Below are 16383 nucleotides of genomic sequence, written 5' to 3' on the forward strand. Positions count from 1 at the left end.
TTAATAATAAATTTTAAGAAAAACTATTTTAACAATGTCAAAACTACTCTTACTTGAGGGTTTCTCAAATAAGAATTTAGAGAATTTTCTATTGATTTATCGTATGTTTCAGGCTATGAAGAAAATTATATTTTATACTATTATTTATTTTATAAATTTCTAGATAAGACTAGACAGGATACAAAAGAATGTGTGTGTGTGTGTGTGTGTGTGTGTATGCGTGCGCGCGCGCGCACAGGTAGGCAGAAAAGTGAATTAGTTAGCAATTTTTTTTCTAATAGTTTCTCAATTACAATATAAATTTAATATATATAGAATGAAATGTCATAACATTTCATTGATATTATATTGACTATATCGCAATTCTAGCACGAATATTGTAATAAACATTCTATGTAACCTCATAGGGGAACAATAAAATTTATTAATACATTTCTTTTAAATTATTGTTACATATTTCGACTTTGCATTGGAGGATGCCAAAAGTCTATGGAAAATTATCTAACGTATTGTAGGTTAAAGCAGGTGTCATCTGAAAGATCTCGATGAATAGATCAAAGTTTTCAATGGATACAAGTTAGATGCATCCTTTTAGTAGTCAAGAAAAGATTGATATCGAGATAATAGTTGGATACTATTGTCAGTTCAAAAATGGACGGATAATTGTAGGATTTGTAGGGTGCACATGACAGTTCTCTGGTTTTTCGGATATGGTAGATTCCAGCCCGAGATTCAAATATCCACAAAATCGCTGAGTGATCTTTGCGTGATATTTGAAAGCTCTGAGAAAGACTTGATTTTATTTTTTATTTTTATTATATTTAACGTTATTCAGGTACATAGACTATACGTATGTATATACAGTTTATATACCTGAATATGATAATATTGAATTCTTATTAAATGCTTTGCAACGATGTATTACATTAATATATTTGCATATGTTGAATGATCGTCTCTTTGAACTTTCGTGACCTATAACTTCGTAAAGGGCACACTTCGCAACTTTGATCTACTCATCGAAGTCTTTCAAATGACACTTGTTTTAACCTGTAATGCATCATGTAATGTTAGGCAATCCTTTTTTTATGTTATAATTCACGAAATAGCGCAAAATATGGATTTGTAATATATGTACAGGGTGACTATTATTATTGTATCAAAACAAAACTGAACGGTTATTTACTTTGCAACAAACTGAACAAAACAAATAAAACGTTATTTTATAGGAAAAATTTGTCAATTTCATTTGAGCTATCGTACAAGTTAGTTTACGGGTGTTAGCATAAACGCATTAATCATCTAAAGAAAAGATTCCAAATAAATTAAAAAGTTTTTAAAACATTTTTTAATATCTCGAGGTATAATGAATAGTTCAGATATAATGAAAAAAGCTAAAAATTGCTTTATCTATAAAGAGTGATTTTATTCTAAAACTATTTTCTCATATCAACTAATATTTTTTTAATTTAAATATCAGAATTTAACACACTTTTTGCAAGGTTTCCCTTATAAGTTTACTTCCACTTAAAACTTTTTTTGAATCCATATTTATTACGAAATTTACGACATGATTCTGCGTAGTTTTCGCCTACTATTGTAGAAGTAATCAATGAGAAACACTTTTCCTTCGATGGTTGATGCAATCATGATAATATACATAAATTAGCTTGTACAACGCTTAAATGATATTGACAAGTTTCTTCTACAAAGTGGTATCTGTAGCATTTATTTTGATTGACCTACTTGTTACAAAGAAATAATATCATTTAGTTTAGACACAATTCTAATGGTCACCCTATATATGTACAAATATGATATGCGAATTTTTATTAACGTAAAATGGAAAACGACATACCTTTTTTACAAGAAAATATTGTAATATCTTTTTTCCTATATTGAATTACTTAATAAAATGTTTCTATAACAAAAGCTATATAAGTATTTTTCAATAAAATGTAAATGAATGAATATACACATTCACATACATATATACACGTACACGCGCACTACACGTATATTTTATATATCTGATTTCATTCTTAGATTTATCATTCTTTATTTGTACAACACAACATTAAAAATTAAACATAAACATAAATAAAATCGATTTTAGATGTTTTCTAATTTGCTTAATATTATTTCATTGATTTTGCTATATATATTTTATAACGTATTTATAATTGTTTACAATCATTGATTTTGTTATTTCTTTATAATAAATATATACCGTTAAATTCATAATTGTGATTACGTCTATAAAAATTTTAGCAAGCTTATAATTTTTTTGTTTGGCATTTGCAATATAAAACTATTGTGTGAATATACTGAAAAGGAAAAGTATTTTGTACTAAAAAAAACATTATATGATATAATTTAAAACTAATTAATGTTGTAAAGTATTGATAATCCATTGTATTGTGAAATAGTATTTTTAATTAGGAACATGATGACTGGTATGTTCGCGCATTTCACATAATTCACATACAACTATTAAATTAAATATTTCTATTGGATACACAAAGGAGTTGTTAGAATAATATATTGGGTAATCGTTATTTTGTTATTATATTTTTCAAATGATTTATACAAATATAATATTTAAATTAATTCTTCAAAAAAAACTAATCTCATGCATGATCTGACTGTCGTAATATTCATATAGAATATTCAGTTTTAAAACGATATGGTATACATTTCAAAGTATTAGTATTAAATATACAATTGATACTATCTACTGATCACCATCAAATTAATATACAATAATTTTTACAGATTAATTTAAAAATGTAGACTTTTTCAATTATAACACGAATATGTCAATTATAATGATTTATCATTATCACATATATTAAATTTTACTTTAAACAATTTTGATAATGTAATAGACAATAAAATATAATGAAGAATACTCGATATACTTACATGTGTTTCTAAAGATACATTTGTTACAAAGCTAAATTATTAATTCAATACCGTCTATTTTTAATTTAATACACAGCAAAAAAAAACGTTATATTACCTTTATTTATTAATGCTGTAAAGACTTTTATTTATTAAGATTTATGATGGTCGTTTTATTTCCTTACTTATGAATATATGCATTAATTTTTTTCAAGTATATTTTACGAACGATTACCCATATCAGTATAGAATTCAATAAATAAATATATCGCTTGTTGTCGAGTAATAATTTTTTTTCTCGATGCCTCAACAACAAGCAATCTCGGTAAGCATTATTTTTTTGGAAGCTACAATTATGTCACATTTATTTGTCCACACGCATTTTAATTTATATAAAATAAATTTTCAATTCAGCAGTTACACGCAGGTATATAGGGTTCATGTGATTATACGCACGGTGATTATATGCACAGGTCGTAATTAATGGCAAGGATTTTATTCAAAGTCTAAGTATAATTGCTGAATTCATAACAGTGTACACAGAATAAAAACTTTTCATAAAGTTGACTCATATCCTTTCAAATTTTTATATACAGATAATTATATGTTTGAAGAATTATTCAATTTGTAGACTTTTATTCAAAACCATACACTTCATTATTGCACATACATAAATCCATTTGGCTAAAAAGAGTTATAGAAAGTATTAGATATGTATAAAATAACCAAGATGCCTATCTGAATTCTACTATTGTGAATTCAGTGTACATAACTTACAACTTTGATAAATTCCCATAAGAAGTCGTCCCACGTACTCTCAAAGTTCTACATTTCATATTACTATTTTTTCAAATAACAATAATTCCTTCAGCTTTTTTTGTTTTGTATATATAATGTCCACAATATGAAATTGTTGGTTAACACAGGTGCAGTTAGTGAAAGTATTTGGGTCGAAGAATAATATATAAAAGTTCAGTATTCAGCATCACACTGCACAGTGTTGTCTCACCTTTAATCAATCAAGTTCTTGTATGGCGTGCGACGTTGAAGCTGCATTTCGTTGCTCATCATCCAAATCGTCATCCTCTAAACCATTGAAGAAGGATTGCAATAACGAACCAAATAATCCTTGATTACGTGGACGTGGAGGTGGGATATTGAAAAAAAGTTGACCTATTTTATCTAAGTACTGTTGATAACATGGATCTCTGTTTAAAGATATCTGATATTGTTCACAGAGAACTGTGAACACCGCTAGTTTACCACTGTAAAATAATTAATCAAAGAAAAGTGAAAGCTACACTTATATAATCAGATATGTATTTCTCATTATAAAGTATATCGTACCTGTCGATGGTTTTAAATAGGAAAAATAAGAAATTTAATAAAGGAAGAAGATATGGCGGGCCGCTATTTATTTTTGGATGCCTTGAGGTGTAAGAATTAAAGGCCTCTTGTGCCGTTGCTTTATTTTGTAAACAGAGATACCTAAAACAAAGTTGATAATTTCATATACGTATTATTTTATATAGTTTCAAGATTATTCTACACTCCATTATATTGTTATGCCCGTCTATTCTTTATTGTAATATTTTTGAGAGCAAAATATTATAGAACCTTGCCTTTTAGCAATTTTTGTAATAAGCTTAAAAAATCATGGCAATAAAACATTGCCTATCCTTAAAATCGACATAAGGACAATTAGCTTACTGTAAAACTGCTTGAGTTATGAAAAGATCTATTTCATTCATGTATCCACGTTGTTCATGAAGTTCGACTAACATTGCGGCACATCCGGAACCATCTCTACTGTATATAAAATGCTGTCTTGCCATTATATAATTCTTTTCTGATGGAAAAATTGATCTATTAAGTACAGTATACTAAAAATAAATATATAGTAAAACTCCTCACAAGATTACCTCTCCAAAAAATTTGAGCTATCTTTTGGTGTAAATCTGGATGGCCAGTTTTGTAATCTGTACCCTTTATACTCCACTTGAGCGCTGACTGCATAAACACTTCTCTTTCTGGAGACATAGGGCTCATCAAATTAAACATGCTCATGATTTTCTCGAAGAAGCCTTGCGCAGGTACCGTTCCAGATTGTGTTAAAACATTGACAAATAGAATTCCTAAGTCGGCTCCACTTGCATGCTGCAAGAAACATACAAGTCGCAAGTGCTGTAAAGAAAGTTGATCCTTGCTTCCCTCATAACCAGCTATATCCGCGCATCTTTTGCGCGACTGCAAAGGCATTCAGTTTCGTCGACAAAATTATGGAAATCACTTTAAGGAAAACCGTGAAAATCCTTCGATACTTATGGGGGCGCGAAAGATCAACTCAATGCGTACCTGTTCGCGCTGTAACAAACGGATCGATCCGCTGTAGAGCAATTCCAGGAGCTCCGAGTATTTTCTCTGACCGAGGTATCTGCAAACGGAGGAGGTTAGAGACGAGCAGAATTTTTTAAGCGTACGGAGGAACACCTCGACGGTACGAGGCGGCCGATCCGACCGATTCTCACCTAAAATATAAAGTTCGGTACATCTGGTGGGCCTCATAATAGTTCTCTGAGCTTAACGAGGCCTCTAATTTTGCCAGAACCCGTTGAACACCGTGACTGTACCGCGAGGCCATGTTTATACTATTTGGGAACTTCGCGGTTCGCCCTCGCGTAGGCGCATCGTTGGCATCAGTGCGCGTTTTCCCCGTTTCTCCCAGTTCTCCCACACGTGCTGATTCAAATTCGAAGCATCCAACACGTTCACTGACGTTCACTATCTACCGTCGCCGAACACAAGATTAACTACGTTTACACAGCTTGATTTATGCTGAAGGTATAACATTCCATAAACCCCGGATCTACAATACGTGTTTTAAACCCTGAACTGTAAGAAATTAACCAATTACAGTCAAATTCGAGGAGAATAATCGACTATGATTCGTCCATTCCTTATGGCTTAAGGCTTAAAACTCTATTGTAGATCCGGGCTTATGTTATAACTACTGACGTTAGACGTCGTGTAAACATAATCATTTGGTTGCTTTAACAGAACACAACAGTTTACAAGTTTTAATTGGCCGTACGGGTATGCCGTATAATCTGTAAGAATTGACTAATCACAGTCGAGTATTCCCCTCTTATATAGTCAAATAAGAAGGGAATACTCGATTGTGATTGATCAATTTGCTTAATGCTGGATTCACACTGGACGCAGCAAGCGTCAAGCAGCGGAGCAGCAACCAACCAGCGTGACGATATTTTTTACGCCACTATAAATATCGCCACGCTGATTGGTTGCTGCTCCGTTGCTTGACGCTTGCTGCGTCCAGTGTGAATCTAACATTAGATACATTCACACCATCAAGTATCAAACAGCAACCAATCAGCGAGGCGACATGAGCAGTGGCGTAAAAAAATATTATCTTCGCCATTGGCCATATTACCTCGCTGATTGGCTGCTGCTTGACGGTTGCACCTTTATGCGCCATGCAAAAGTGTATGCTGCGGCTTAAGATTTAAACCCAAAAGTCCGGATCTACAATAGAGTTTTAAGCCTTAAGCCATAAGAAATGGACGTCGAAATCATAGTCGATTGTTCTTCTTAAATTCGACTGTAATTAATTTCTTACGTAGATCCGGGGTAAATAGTACATGCACGAAGCAAATCAATCAATCAAAATTTTTCCCTTCCACCCATTTCAAAGAGAATTTTGATTAGTTGATTCTTTTATATTATACATTATCTTTATGCATTACGCAAAAGTATATTTTTATCCTTTTTTTAATCTATATTTAGGACTGGGCATATATTTGAAATACTTTTATTTGGAAAACAAATAATTGTAAGACAATTGTATTTTGTATTCTGTTTTGCAGCAGAGCACATGAAAATATTTTACACTTTGTAATTTAAATACTAGATTGACAATCAATCTTATATCATTTGAGTAACAAAATACAAAAAACTTACAAAATCTTTCGATTTTAAATACAAAATACATAATACTTTCATGTGCTTCGCCGAAATATCAAATACAATTGTCTTACGATTACTGGTTTTAAACAAAAATATCTCAAATACACTTGCATTGCAAATACTGTATTTTAAATAAAAGTATTTCAAATATAAGATCCCTCAGTCTTACCAATTACAGGTACTTAATTATGACTGCGCATGTGCAGTACCGTCTACTGCACATGTGCAATTACACCTGATGTAGGTTAGAAAAGAACAAAGATATCACTTGGAATGCTCTCTCTCGGATCATTCTTAACATGCGTCGGCATCGCGATGTGCCGCGACGCGCCGCGCCGCGGCGTGCCGTAATGTATCAATTGCAAAAAGTAATATTGATAAATGCGCAAAGTGGCGTCGCGTAAGCGCAGCCGGGCCATCCGTGTACACACGTATACGCGGGCGCTCCGCACCCACGTATACATGTATATACATCCGTAATAATATTACATACGTGGGTAAATGTACATACTTTAATTCCATTTAATGATCCAAGTCGACACAAACACCATTCTATCTTTCATGACATTCAGAGAGTAACAATGATAGAAAGACGCTTGGGTCGATTCGTGTCACTAAATGGAGAACACTCATCCTCTATTGTCTATTATTATCTACATGTAACCCCGCGCGACGCACACACGAACACACACACACACACAGGACGAAAAGCGCGTAGAGCGCGGTGCGCCCCTGGCGGCGGACCGTGCAAGTGACCCTCGCGGAAATAATTATCGCGATTTATGTTATTTGCAAATGTGATCCGGGGGTTTAATTAATTAGGCGATGCCGAGTGGCAGCGACTGAGACACGGCGACGGACGGGCTCCTGGGGACTACCCGGCTACGCCGTAAGTGGAGTGGAGCAGCGGCGGCCGCAGCACGGGGTGAGTGCACGTTCGAGAATAATGTACGTTCCGTGCATTCACGGCGGGTCGAGTCCCCCCTGCGCGTGTCGAAAAGGGGGGCGGTGGCTCGCCCGCTCGCTCGATCGCACGCGGCCGGCCACTTTTTTTATCGGTTTCGCCGGCCCGCCTTGGCGATAATAATGGCCGGTACCGAGGACCGCGAGCGCGCTCGGTGCCGCTCGGGACGACCCGACGACGAGCGTGCCGACGGTACCGACGGATGCGGCTCGTCCGAAGCGCCGTCCACTCTCGTTTCTCGTCGCAGGCTACTGTCGTGCGCTCGATGATGACGGAGCTGAACGGACGACTCCGTGCAATGAGGCGTGATCGACGCGTGACGGAAATCCTCGTATTCTCGATCACGCGTTTGTTAACGTTCTCGACCGGTCAAACCTCGGCGACTCTTCTTGGAGCCGCGATAACGGATGAATGAAATTATCGTGACTCGTATCGATTGTTGACGATTGACTTTTATTTATATGTTTTTTTTCGTTTCCAGTATGTATATGGTATAAACAGTCGACAAATAATCCTTTGTATCTATATATAATAGAGTATACAACTACATGGGTTTTTCAGCAAGAAACAATACGTATATCACAGTGAATCATCTCATCTTTGTTTAAAATTGGCAAACAACAATAGATGATTCACTGTGTTACATTGTACCTTGTTTTTTTTTTTCAGCTGAATTTCTTGCACATCTTTCGACCTTTTTCCTCGTATTAGAGAAGAAAAGGAATGTGTAAGAAGTTCAACTATGTAAAAAGAGCAGGTCTATTGTATAATTTAGTCTCTTATTGTTTGACAGCAACCAATGGCTGTATTCAGCAGAACACAACAATTTCGCAACTGTTTTATGATTGTCTGCAGAGATAGGGCCATTTCTTTAAATCTAAAAGTACAATTAGCGCGAAGAAAACTTACAACATTTGCAAAATAAAAGTTCTGCTGAATGCAGCTAATGACTGTGTATCAGATATGGATATAGAGATTTTATTCACAAATTGGTGAATATTCATTATGGGCTTATTTTTTAATTCATCAATTAATCACATGCGCAATCAAATGCAGCTTTTACAGAACAAAATTATATTTGTGCACAATGCGTTTGATCAAACGATGAATTAAAAAACACACGCCCTGTGTTGGAAAATTCATGTATACAATTATATACATGTAGAATGGACCTGGCAGAAACTATGAAGAACATTGTTGCCAAAGGTATGCAAACCGAAATGGGTCCACCGGGTGGAGGATCGGGTTACTCCGCGACACCAAGCAGCGCTGGTTACGTCACAGAGAAGATGTACATGTTGTTGCAAGCGTATTTACAAAATAAAGGCTGGAATCCTAGTATCGAGCTACTACAATGCTTCTCGGAATTTAAGGATGCCTCTATGATGCCTAGCGCCGCCTATTTACAGTGAGGATAACATAGTTTTATAATCAAACACAACTTATTTGTCATGTAACATATATATTACTGCATTTGATTCGTTTTCAGGATGATGGCTTCTAGAGTTGCACTGGATTCACAGGGAAGACTAGTCCTTAGAGAGAATGGCAAAATAATACTACCCTATGAACACTTTGCCAATGCCGTAATGTTGAAACACATGAATGGGCCGCATGGCTTACACTTGGGATTAGAGGGTACAGTTAGAGCAGTCATGGAATCTTACACCATTGGAAGAGAATGCTTCGGGATGGAGAAAGAATTTATCATAGAAGTCATACAAAACTGTCCTAATCCTGCTTGTCGTTACTACAAAAATCAGCTGGAGCTCACTCAGAAGATGGGTCACATGGCACCGACTTATATTCAAGAGAATGAAGCGACTGCGTCTCTTTTACGTACCGGTTTTCCACATAGCACAGATTTCCAGGTAGTGAATCAATTTTTTATATACTTTTTGTTGTTATATACACAAGTTTCTTACACATACATATACGCGTACGCGCGCGCGTGCATATTTTATACTATATTACTATTATAACAAGCTTATGATTATATTGATTTAAAAAATTGTATGTATTGTTTAATACGCAAACTCTCAATCATCACTACTCTGTTAAAAAATTTTTTAATTTAACATTTTACTATATACTTGATGTTTATCTCTTTACAGAGCCTAAGCAGCGCTAATCCGAATACACATATGGGAGGAGGATCCGCGGCGGATTTATCGGAGATGAGGAGTGCTGGCAACCAAATGAATCTTCAACGTCCCCCAAGCCGTCCGTCATTAAATATTCCGCATCGGCCTGTATCGCAAGAGAAGAAAGTGCCATCCGGCAAGCAGCATTATGAATCTCTAATACCTAATATACCAATCTCCGATCACAAGTTGACGGACTTTTTACGTACCAATCTGGATAACTTGGACAATCTCACTTCTCTCGGTTTAGGAAACTTACAAGGATTAGGAAACGCCAATAAGGACTTATTAGCGCTACACAACGGCGCATGGCCTTTAGAAAGTGAAAAAGGATCCCGATCATCGTCTTCAAATTCAGAAGGTGAAGAACTCGTAGTATATACGCGACATGATATACGCTTTTCAAGCATGTTTCAAATCTTTCGTTATTACGGGTGATTATAGTTGTCACTAAATGATATATACTAAGGGCGACTATAATTACTTGACGCTCACATTTTGGGATAATGTATACGTTACAGCATTTGAAAAGATTCATTTACTTTAGCTAGACGCTTTTATCATAAAGAATAACAATATAATCACTTTTAAATATGTATGCGACTCATACACAGTTGTGTCATAATACGTTTCGCAATAAAGACAATCGTAATAAAAGGACTAAACATTAAAATCACATTAATGAATTTATTCTACTGTCTCAGGTGGTCAAGAGAAGATTGTGCGCGCTTTCGCAGAAGTGATGAAAAACATGGCAAGGATGAAAGCTTGCGTACGACCGGCAATGTGCAAGCCGTACGGCAAACAATCCGAGGCTCTGCAAAAAAGTAATGATTCTTAATTTTATCAACTGTTTTTCGATTTCTCTTTTCTTTTTCTTTCTACGTAAATTTGTTGCGCTGTGAAATTTCATATCAAAGTTTCTTCCTAAAGTAATATATACAGAGATTTTTATATTGCTTATTGTCAATTACAGCATTGGTCGATACCATACAGCTTGTACAGTCGTTGAGAAGCTTTTTGCCGCCTCCACATATACCAGTTTCGAGCTGGAAAAACGAAGATAAACACCGATTAGATCACACCGGTACCCCTTACCTGTCAACGTTGTGAGTAATTTTATTTAACTGCAACTATTATCATTAACTTTATTGTTAATATTATTTTTTATTATTCAGAGATGCCAAAGGGTTTGCGGATTATTGTCGTGTCGTGATCCATTGTTAATACCAATTGTTCGTCAATTTTGTCATTCACTTCATCAAGGCGAGAAACGGCACTGATACTGATTGGCAATGGATCACGACACAGCAATAACCCGCAATTCCTTTAGTACCTCTGAAGAAGACACCCGTGAAAGCCTCAAAAGTATATTTCTATTATTATATATTTTTTTTTCTTTTATTTTTTTTTTAACAGAAAAGCTAGCGGGATGGAAGAATTATGCGAGCAGCGTAAGTTAGACTAACCGTCGTCTTCGCTTTACTCGCGACAGACCAAGTTTCGTCTTTTTGCGCTCTATGATGTTCTAGTCACAAGATGTTTATTAATTAGCTGGGTGTTTCGTATCTAAACAACCCGATGGATTGCTCAAAAAAGTTGTTGGCGTTTAGGACTTCAAATACTAAGAGACAAAATGAGTCATGCGTGGACTGTGATAAACGTGGGTAGCGAGAAACAAAAAAGATTTATATGTAGGACTAAACTTACACACCGCGTCATTTTAAGGATTTCTTACTAGCTTTATTTTATCGCTGTAACCTGATTTCGTATTGTCATTGCTCTCAATCTGCCTATGGGGCTTATTCAACAAATAATCTCGATTAATCTCGCATGATTACCGAAAGCCTAGCGACTGAGTTATAATTACGTAAATTACATAAATAATAAATATTCGGTGCGAATAGCCTTTATATTTACTATATTGATTTAATAATTTACCGTTTGTGTTCCAATAATTATTATCTAATTAATAGATAAGGCTTCTTTTATATGTACAAAACTGTTATGTAGGCATGTAAAACTTATGTCAATATGAGAAGCAAAGACTAAATTGATTTGGTACAAAAGCTTTTGTTACTAATCGATTATTATTCAACATTCGCGACATAACCGTATAAAGAAAAAATAAAATTTCCGATTATTAAACTCGTGTTGCTTTTTTTCACATGTTTTTAACTCGTTTGTTAAATATAATATATTCTTTAATATAGAACTTTGAATTAACATGTGGAAACGAGTTATTCGATTAGCGAAATAATTGTGTTCAATTTACAATGTATATGTGCACGATTTATATGCATACGTATACACATGTATGTATATAAATTGTATGTTATAATATATGTATGCATATCTTCTTTTAAAAAGATTTATATGTATACGTTATTACTTATTTTTAAGAATATAAAATGAACATATATCATTGTTATTTCTAGTACTATTCGTTGAACAAGCATTTGGTGTTACAAATGTTGAAAGATTTGTAATAAGCTCCCATAGGCAGTATATGCGGTGTGCACGTGAAAAAAATCATTGGTCAATTCATATAGGTATTTTTTGAAAAAAAAAAAAAAATTATTTCTTAATATATACGTAGAAAAGGAAAAAGAACGAAATTGTTATGTCATTAGAGGATTCTTAAGGGGGTGTGATTCACACTGACGCTCAAAGATTTCATCGTGCACTAAGTATTATTACGCAGAAACGTTTTTGCTCTTGCAAGAGAAAACTGCAAATTAGAGGATCGCGATTGTGATATCGATCGAACGCTTTCTTGAATAAACGGCATATCGAATCAGTTGCAGGAGTAAAATTGTTTCCTACTTGGTTGTTATATATGCATATAAGCGATATGATAAAATGTTTCCTTCTTTCTCAATAATATAAAGTTACAGAGCGTTCGTCTGGATGTAAGCGATAAATGCCGTGTAATATCGCGAATGCAAAATAGTGCACAGCACTTGAATGTGTGGGCTCTGTTTTGTGGGATGTGTGTACATGTATCTGCAAGAATGCGAAATGCGAAGTTTTGGCTATCAAATAGCAAAATTTTATATGGATGCGTGCATGTTGAAAATATCTTTCTATATATGTATCTGTTATTATTTACTACACATATGCAGCGAATGTGCCGATCGATTACCATTTAGGAGTCGGATCCGTGATTTGAAAGATTGTGCTAATTATTATTTTCTTTCGTTCTGTTTTCTTTGTTTTTTTTTTTTGTAATAAATTATTACTCTTTTATATCGTTTTCTTTTCCTTTCTATATCGTATTCTTCTTCTTTCACTTTACATTCTATTGTGTTCGAAAATGATATGATGATGAAAGTGATACGATGACAATTAACAAGACTGGAGAATAATTTTTAACAGTGATTCTTTATTTGTTTTTCATGGCTATTATAGCTGTTTAAACGAATGTTGATCCGGCTTCCATAGACTGCGTTTTTGTTGACATACATATATAATATTATATATACATATACATATACATATATATGTGCGTGTATGTGTATCTGTATATAGGGCATTCCACGTCAAATCAGACGATCTTCGTCACCAACCCCTGCCGATCTTTTTACTAATTTTTTAATGTATTTTTAAAATACATATACAATTATTTTTTTAGATTTTGATCTCTGTTAGTTTCCAAAATATGAATTTATTAATATTTTCAATTTATTTAATTTCGCAAATGTTTAATTGAATATAACTTCTGTTTAAATTACTACAAAATAGAAAATAACCACATCAAATTGTTTGTTGAAATTCTGTATTAGGAAAAAAGTATGAAAAGAATCTTCAAATTTTTTTATATTTGGAAAATCTGACTGAAGAAAAAAAGTCGATTTTTGTCGACATTTTTAATTTTTATAAAAAAATTCTCCAATAATCTCAGTACAAATACAAATATTTCAAACCGTATTTAATTATGGTCATAATTTCTGTTCCATTTTTTTTTAATTTTTCAAAATATTAAATCTATTATTTAATGTTCGAAAATTTTTAATCTGTTGTTGATGAGTTACATAAATCATGTTATTTTATAACGATACTGGAGAATATTTTTGATTTCACAATTATTTAGGGAATGAGGATTTATAGGAATTATTTGAATAATAATGTCTTTTAGAATATGTGAAGATATTTATTAATAAACGTTGGATCATTTTTTTATTTATATTTTTTAGTTTTTTTTCTCGTCCTTTATAGTTTGAGAAGAGTTTGAGAAAATATTATGAGAGATTATAATATGAGAGAAATTTTTACAATAAACATACCATTTTTTTTAGGAATAATGCAATGAATTTTATTCATTTCGAACACTTCGGATACTAAACGCACCCTGATACAATCGTTCATACCCGTTCAGTATCCGAAGTGGTCGAAATTAATAAAATTCATTGCATTATTCCTAAAAAAAAAACACAGTAATTTAAACAGAAGTTATATTCAACTAAACATTTGTGAAATTAAATAAATTGAAAATATTAATAAATTCATAGTTCGGAAATAGAAATAAAAATTTAAAAAAATAATTGTATACATATTTTAATCCAAGGAACACATTAAAAAAGTGAAAAGATTGGCAGGGATTGGTGACAAAGACCATTCAATTTGGCATGAAATGCCCCATATATACATTAACAAGAAGGCTGCTGTAATATGGTTCATAATTCGACGATAACTTGTTGCACATCAAAGTGTATTTCCAATAATTAGGTGGACTTATTTCTTATAAAATATTACGTATTATTAAAAAATGCAAACGTAACGTCGTTTGTATCTCGATCGGTCGGTCCGTGTGATCAACGCAATTTTAAGCATATCCATGACTAAGTCGTTGCAATTTATGCCAAATAGAGAAAAGGGAGCGCGGAAACAGAATCTGACGAGAAAGAGAATTGATCGAATATATTAAAATAGAAATTCGAAATATATAATTAGAGACTCTCTGAGATAAATCTTACCTTATCAATGATTTAAACACGATAGCGCAATTGTTCGACGATGTGAGGAGTTTGTGCGTTTATTTATTTTTTTTTTTAAGCAAAAGTCGCAGCGCTGCAGTAAATTTCTTTGTTCTCCGCTTTACATTCGCTATCATATACAATCGTATTTTATTATTAACGATAACGTTGTTATATATATTTTATGTTGTAGGTTAATTATCGTCAAAGTTTAAAAATGTTTTGTTTCCCATTATTCGTTTTGCAGTTTTATTATTGCAATGGCTGCAACTGTTGCTGTAATGTGCGTTAGTTTAATATTCTCCTTTGCCGTCCGTTAATTTCTACTAGTTTAGATAATTAGAGCAAGATAAGATTTGATTCTAAAAGTATGTGCGTTCTCTCGAACGAAGTCGAGCACATTAGGAAAGGACAGAGAAAGGATAAGTACAGATTTCGTTTCCGAATCTCGTTACTCTCGCGCCATATATCTATACCATAGAGACCGTGTACATGTTTTCGCACCGAATTCGACAGTAAGATGATAAATGATTGTAAAATGCGCACCGTTGTCGATCCGTCGTTCCCTTTTTAACTCGGATCGCTAATCGATATTCGTACACCAAACGCTAACCGCTGTGTCTGCACATTAAGCTCGTCGTCGCTTGCCAGTATTGCTCTTCTGTATTCTCGCATAATTCTAACTCATGACAGCAATTATTAAAGTTTTTACAAGTGTGAAAGACACGCCTGGTATCATTTTATTTCTCTTTCTCTCTGGCCCCCATTAGTTATTTTTATAAATACATTAAGCACAGCCCGTTTGGCTTCGAAGTCTTAAAAATTTCTCTTCAGCGAGACATTGTCGTTTATCGTGAACTCGCAGGATCGCGTATTAACTGGTTGCGCCTCCAGTACGAAGATTACGTCGTCCAGGAAGTAGTACGACTGCCCTAGATCACCTTCGCAAAGGTACGGTAGTTTGCTCCAGACAAGGCATCGCAGTCCCACCGGAGCGAAGACCCGGTCGATCAGACTGGCTATTTGAATTTCAAGCCCGTTTCCTCGCACTGGTAGGTACTCCGACGGTTTATGATTATTTCTTTCGCCGACTTCGACATAAGGGCTGAACGGTAGCACTAAGGCGACGACTAGTCTACCACCGGGAGCCAATGAGGTCCTCAGTAGCCTCAGTAGAGTGTTTGGACGGTCACAACGATCGAGGAGATTCAAACAGAGGATGACGTTGTAAGGACCAGCTTCTTGATGCCACCTTTCCACGTCGAGTACTCTGCGAAAACAATAAAGAACTAAATTCGGGAACAAATTTTCTGTACCTTATGTAAATTATTCGGATATCTGGAATTTTTATACTCTTGGGCGTTTCGCAAATTGCATTTATTTCACATCCATTTTTTTTTTTTTTTTTTTT

General features: G+C 34.1%; 3 protein-coding genes and 1 long non-coding RNA gene across 6 annotated transcripts in view; 1 reads left to right on the forward strand and 3 right to left on the reverse strand.

Moving 5' to 3' along the window:
- Positions 1 to 5553, reverse strand: part of LOC108772015 (Golgi to ER traffic protein 4 homolog) — an 8919-nt gene extending 3366 nt beyond the window's left edge. The window contains exons 1-6 of one of the 2 annotated variants that reach the window (XM_018537459.1): positions 5433 to 5553; positions 5260 to 5338; positions 4827 to 5061; positions 4615 to 4753; positions 4252 to 4392; positions 3914 to 4169 (exon numbers count right to left, since the gene is read on the reverse strand). In XM_018537459.1, the coding sequence (XP_018392961.1) occupies positions 3920 to 4169; positions 4252 to 4392; positions 4615 to 4753; positions 4827 to 5061; positions 5260 to 5338; positions 5433 to 5545 (957 nt within the window). In that variant the 5' untranslated portion in view covers positions 5546 to 5553 and the 3' untranslated portion in view covers positions 3914 to 3919. Of the gene's footprint in view, positions 1 to 3605; positions 4170 to 4251; positions 4393 to 4614; positions 4754 to 4826; positions 5062 to 5259; positions 5339 to 5432 lie in introns of those variants that run through there. The other variant, XM_018537458.1, reaches the window with a different exon arrangement.
- A 2204-nt stretch (positions 5554 to 7757) lies between these two features.
- Positions 7758 to 11480, forward strand: LOC108772006 (uncharacterized). Of its 2 annotated transcripts, XM_018537444.1 has the most exons (7): positions 7758 to 7813; positions 9059 to 9260; positions 9342 to 9723; positions 9967 to 10357; positions 10701 to 10823; positions 10973 to 11105; positions 11416 to 11480. In XM_018537444.1, exons 2-7 carry the CDS (start codon positions 9061 to 9063, stop codon positions 11462 to 11464), a joined length of 1278 nt encoding a protein of 425 aa, XP_018392946.1. In that variant the 5' UTR covers positions 7758 to 7813; positions 9059 to 9060; the 3' UTR covers positions 11465 to 11480. The 2 variants fall into 2 exon arrangements, with proteins under 2 accessions (XP_018392946.1, XP_018392945.1); XM_018537443.1 differs by lacking the exon at positions 7758 to 7813 and having other exon boundaries at positions 9032 to 9260.
- On the reverse strand, positions 10795 to 11971 carry LOC108772007 (uncharacterized). Its single transcript, XR_001940661.1, has 3 exons — positions 11938 to 11971; positions 10971 to 11045; positions 10795 to 10813 (listed from the first exon to the last, which is right to left on the reverse strand). It is a non-coding gene; the product is annotated as an uncharacterized LOC108772007 (long non-coding RNA).
- A 3195-nt stretch (positions 11972 to 15166) lies between these two features.
- LOC108771999 (methyltransferase-like protein 9) overlaps positions 15167 to 16383 on the reverse strand; it is a 44806-nt gene continuing 43589 nt past the window's right edge. The window contains exon 4 of the mRNA XM_018537432.1: positions 15167 to 16242. Within this exon, the coding sequence (XP_018392934.1) occupies positions 15789 to 16242 (454 nt within the window). The 3' untranslated portion in view covers positions 15167 to 15788. The remainder of the gene's footprint in view (positions 16243 to 16383) is intronic.

This window comes from Cyphomyrmex costatus, unplaced genomic scaffold, assembly GCF_001594065.2.
Source record: "Cyphomyrmex costatus isolate MS0001 unplaced genomic scaffold, Ccosl1.0 scaffold172, whole genome shotgun sequence".
Classification (NCBI taxonomy): domain Eukaryota; kingdom Metazoa; phylum Arthropoda; class Insecta; order Hymenoptera; family Formicidae; genus Cyphomyrmex; species Cyphomyrmex costatus.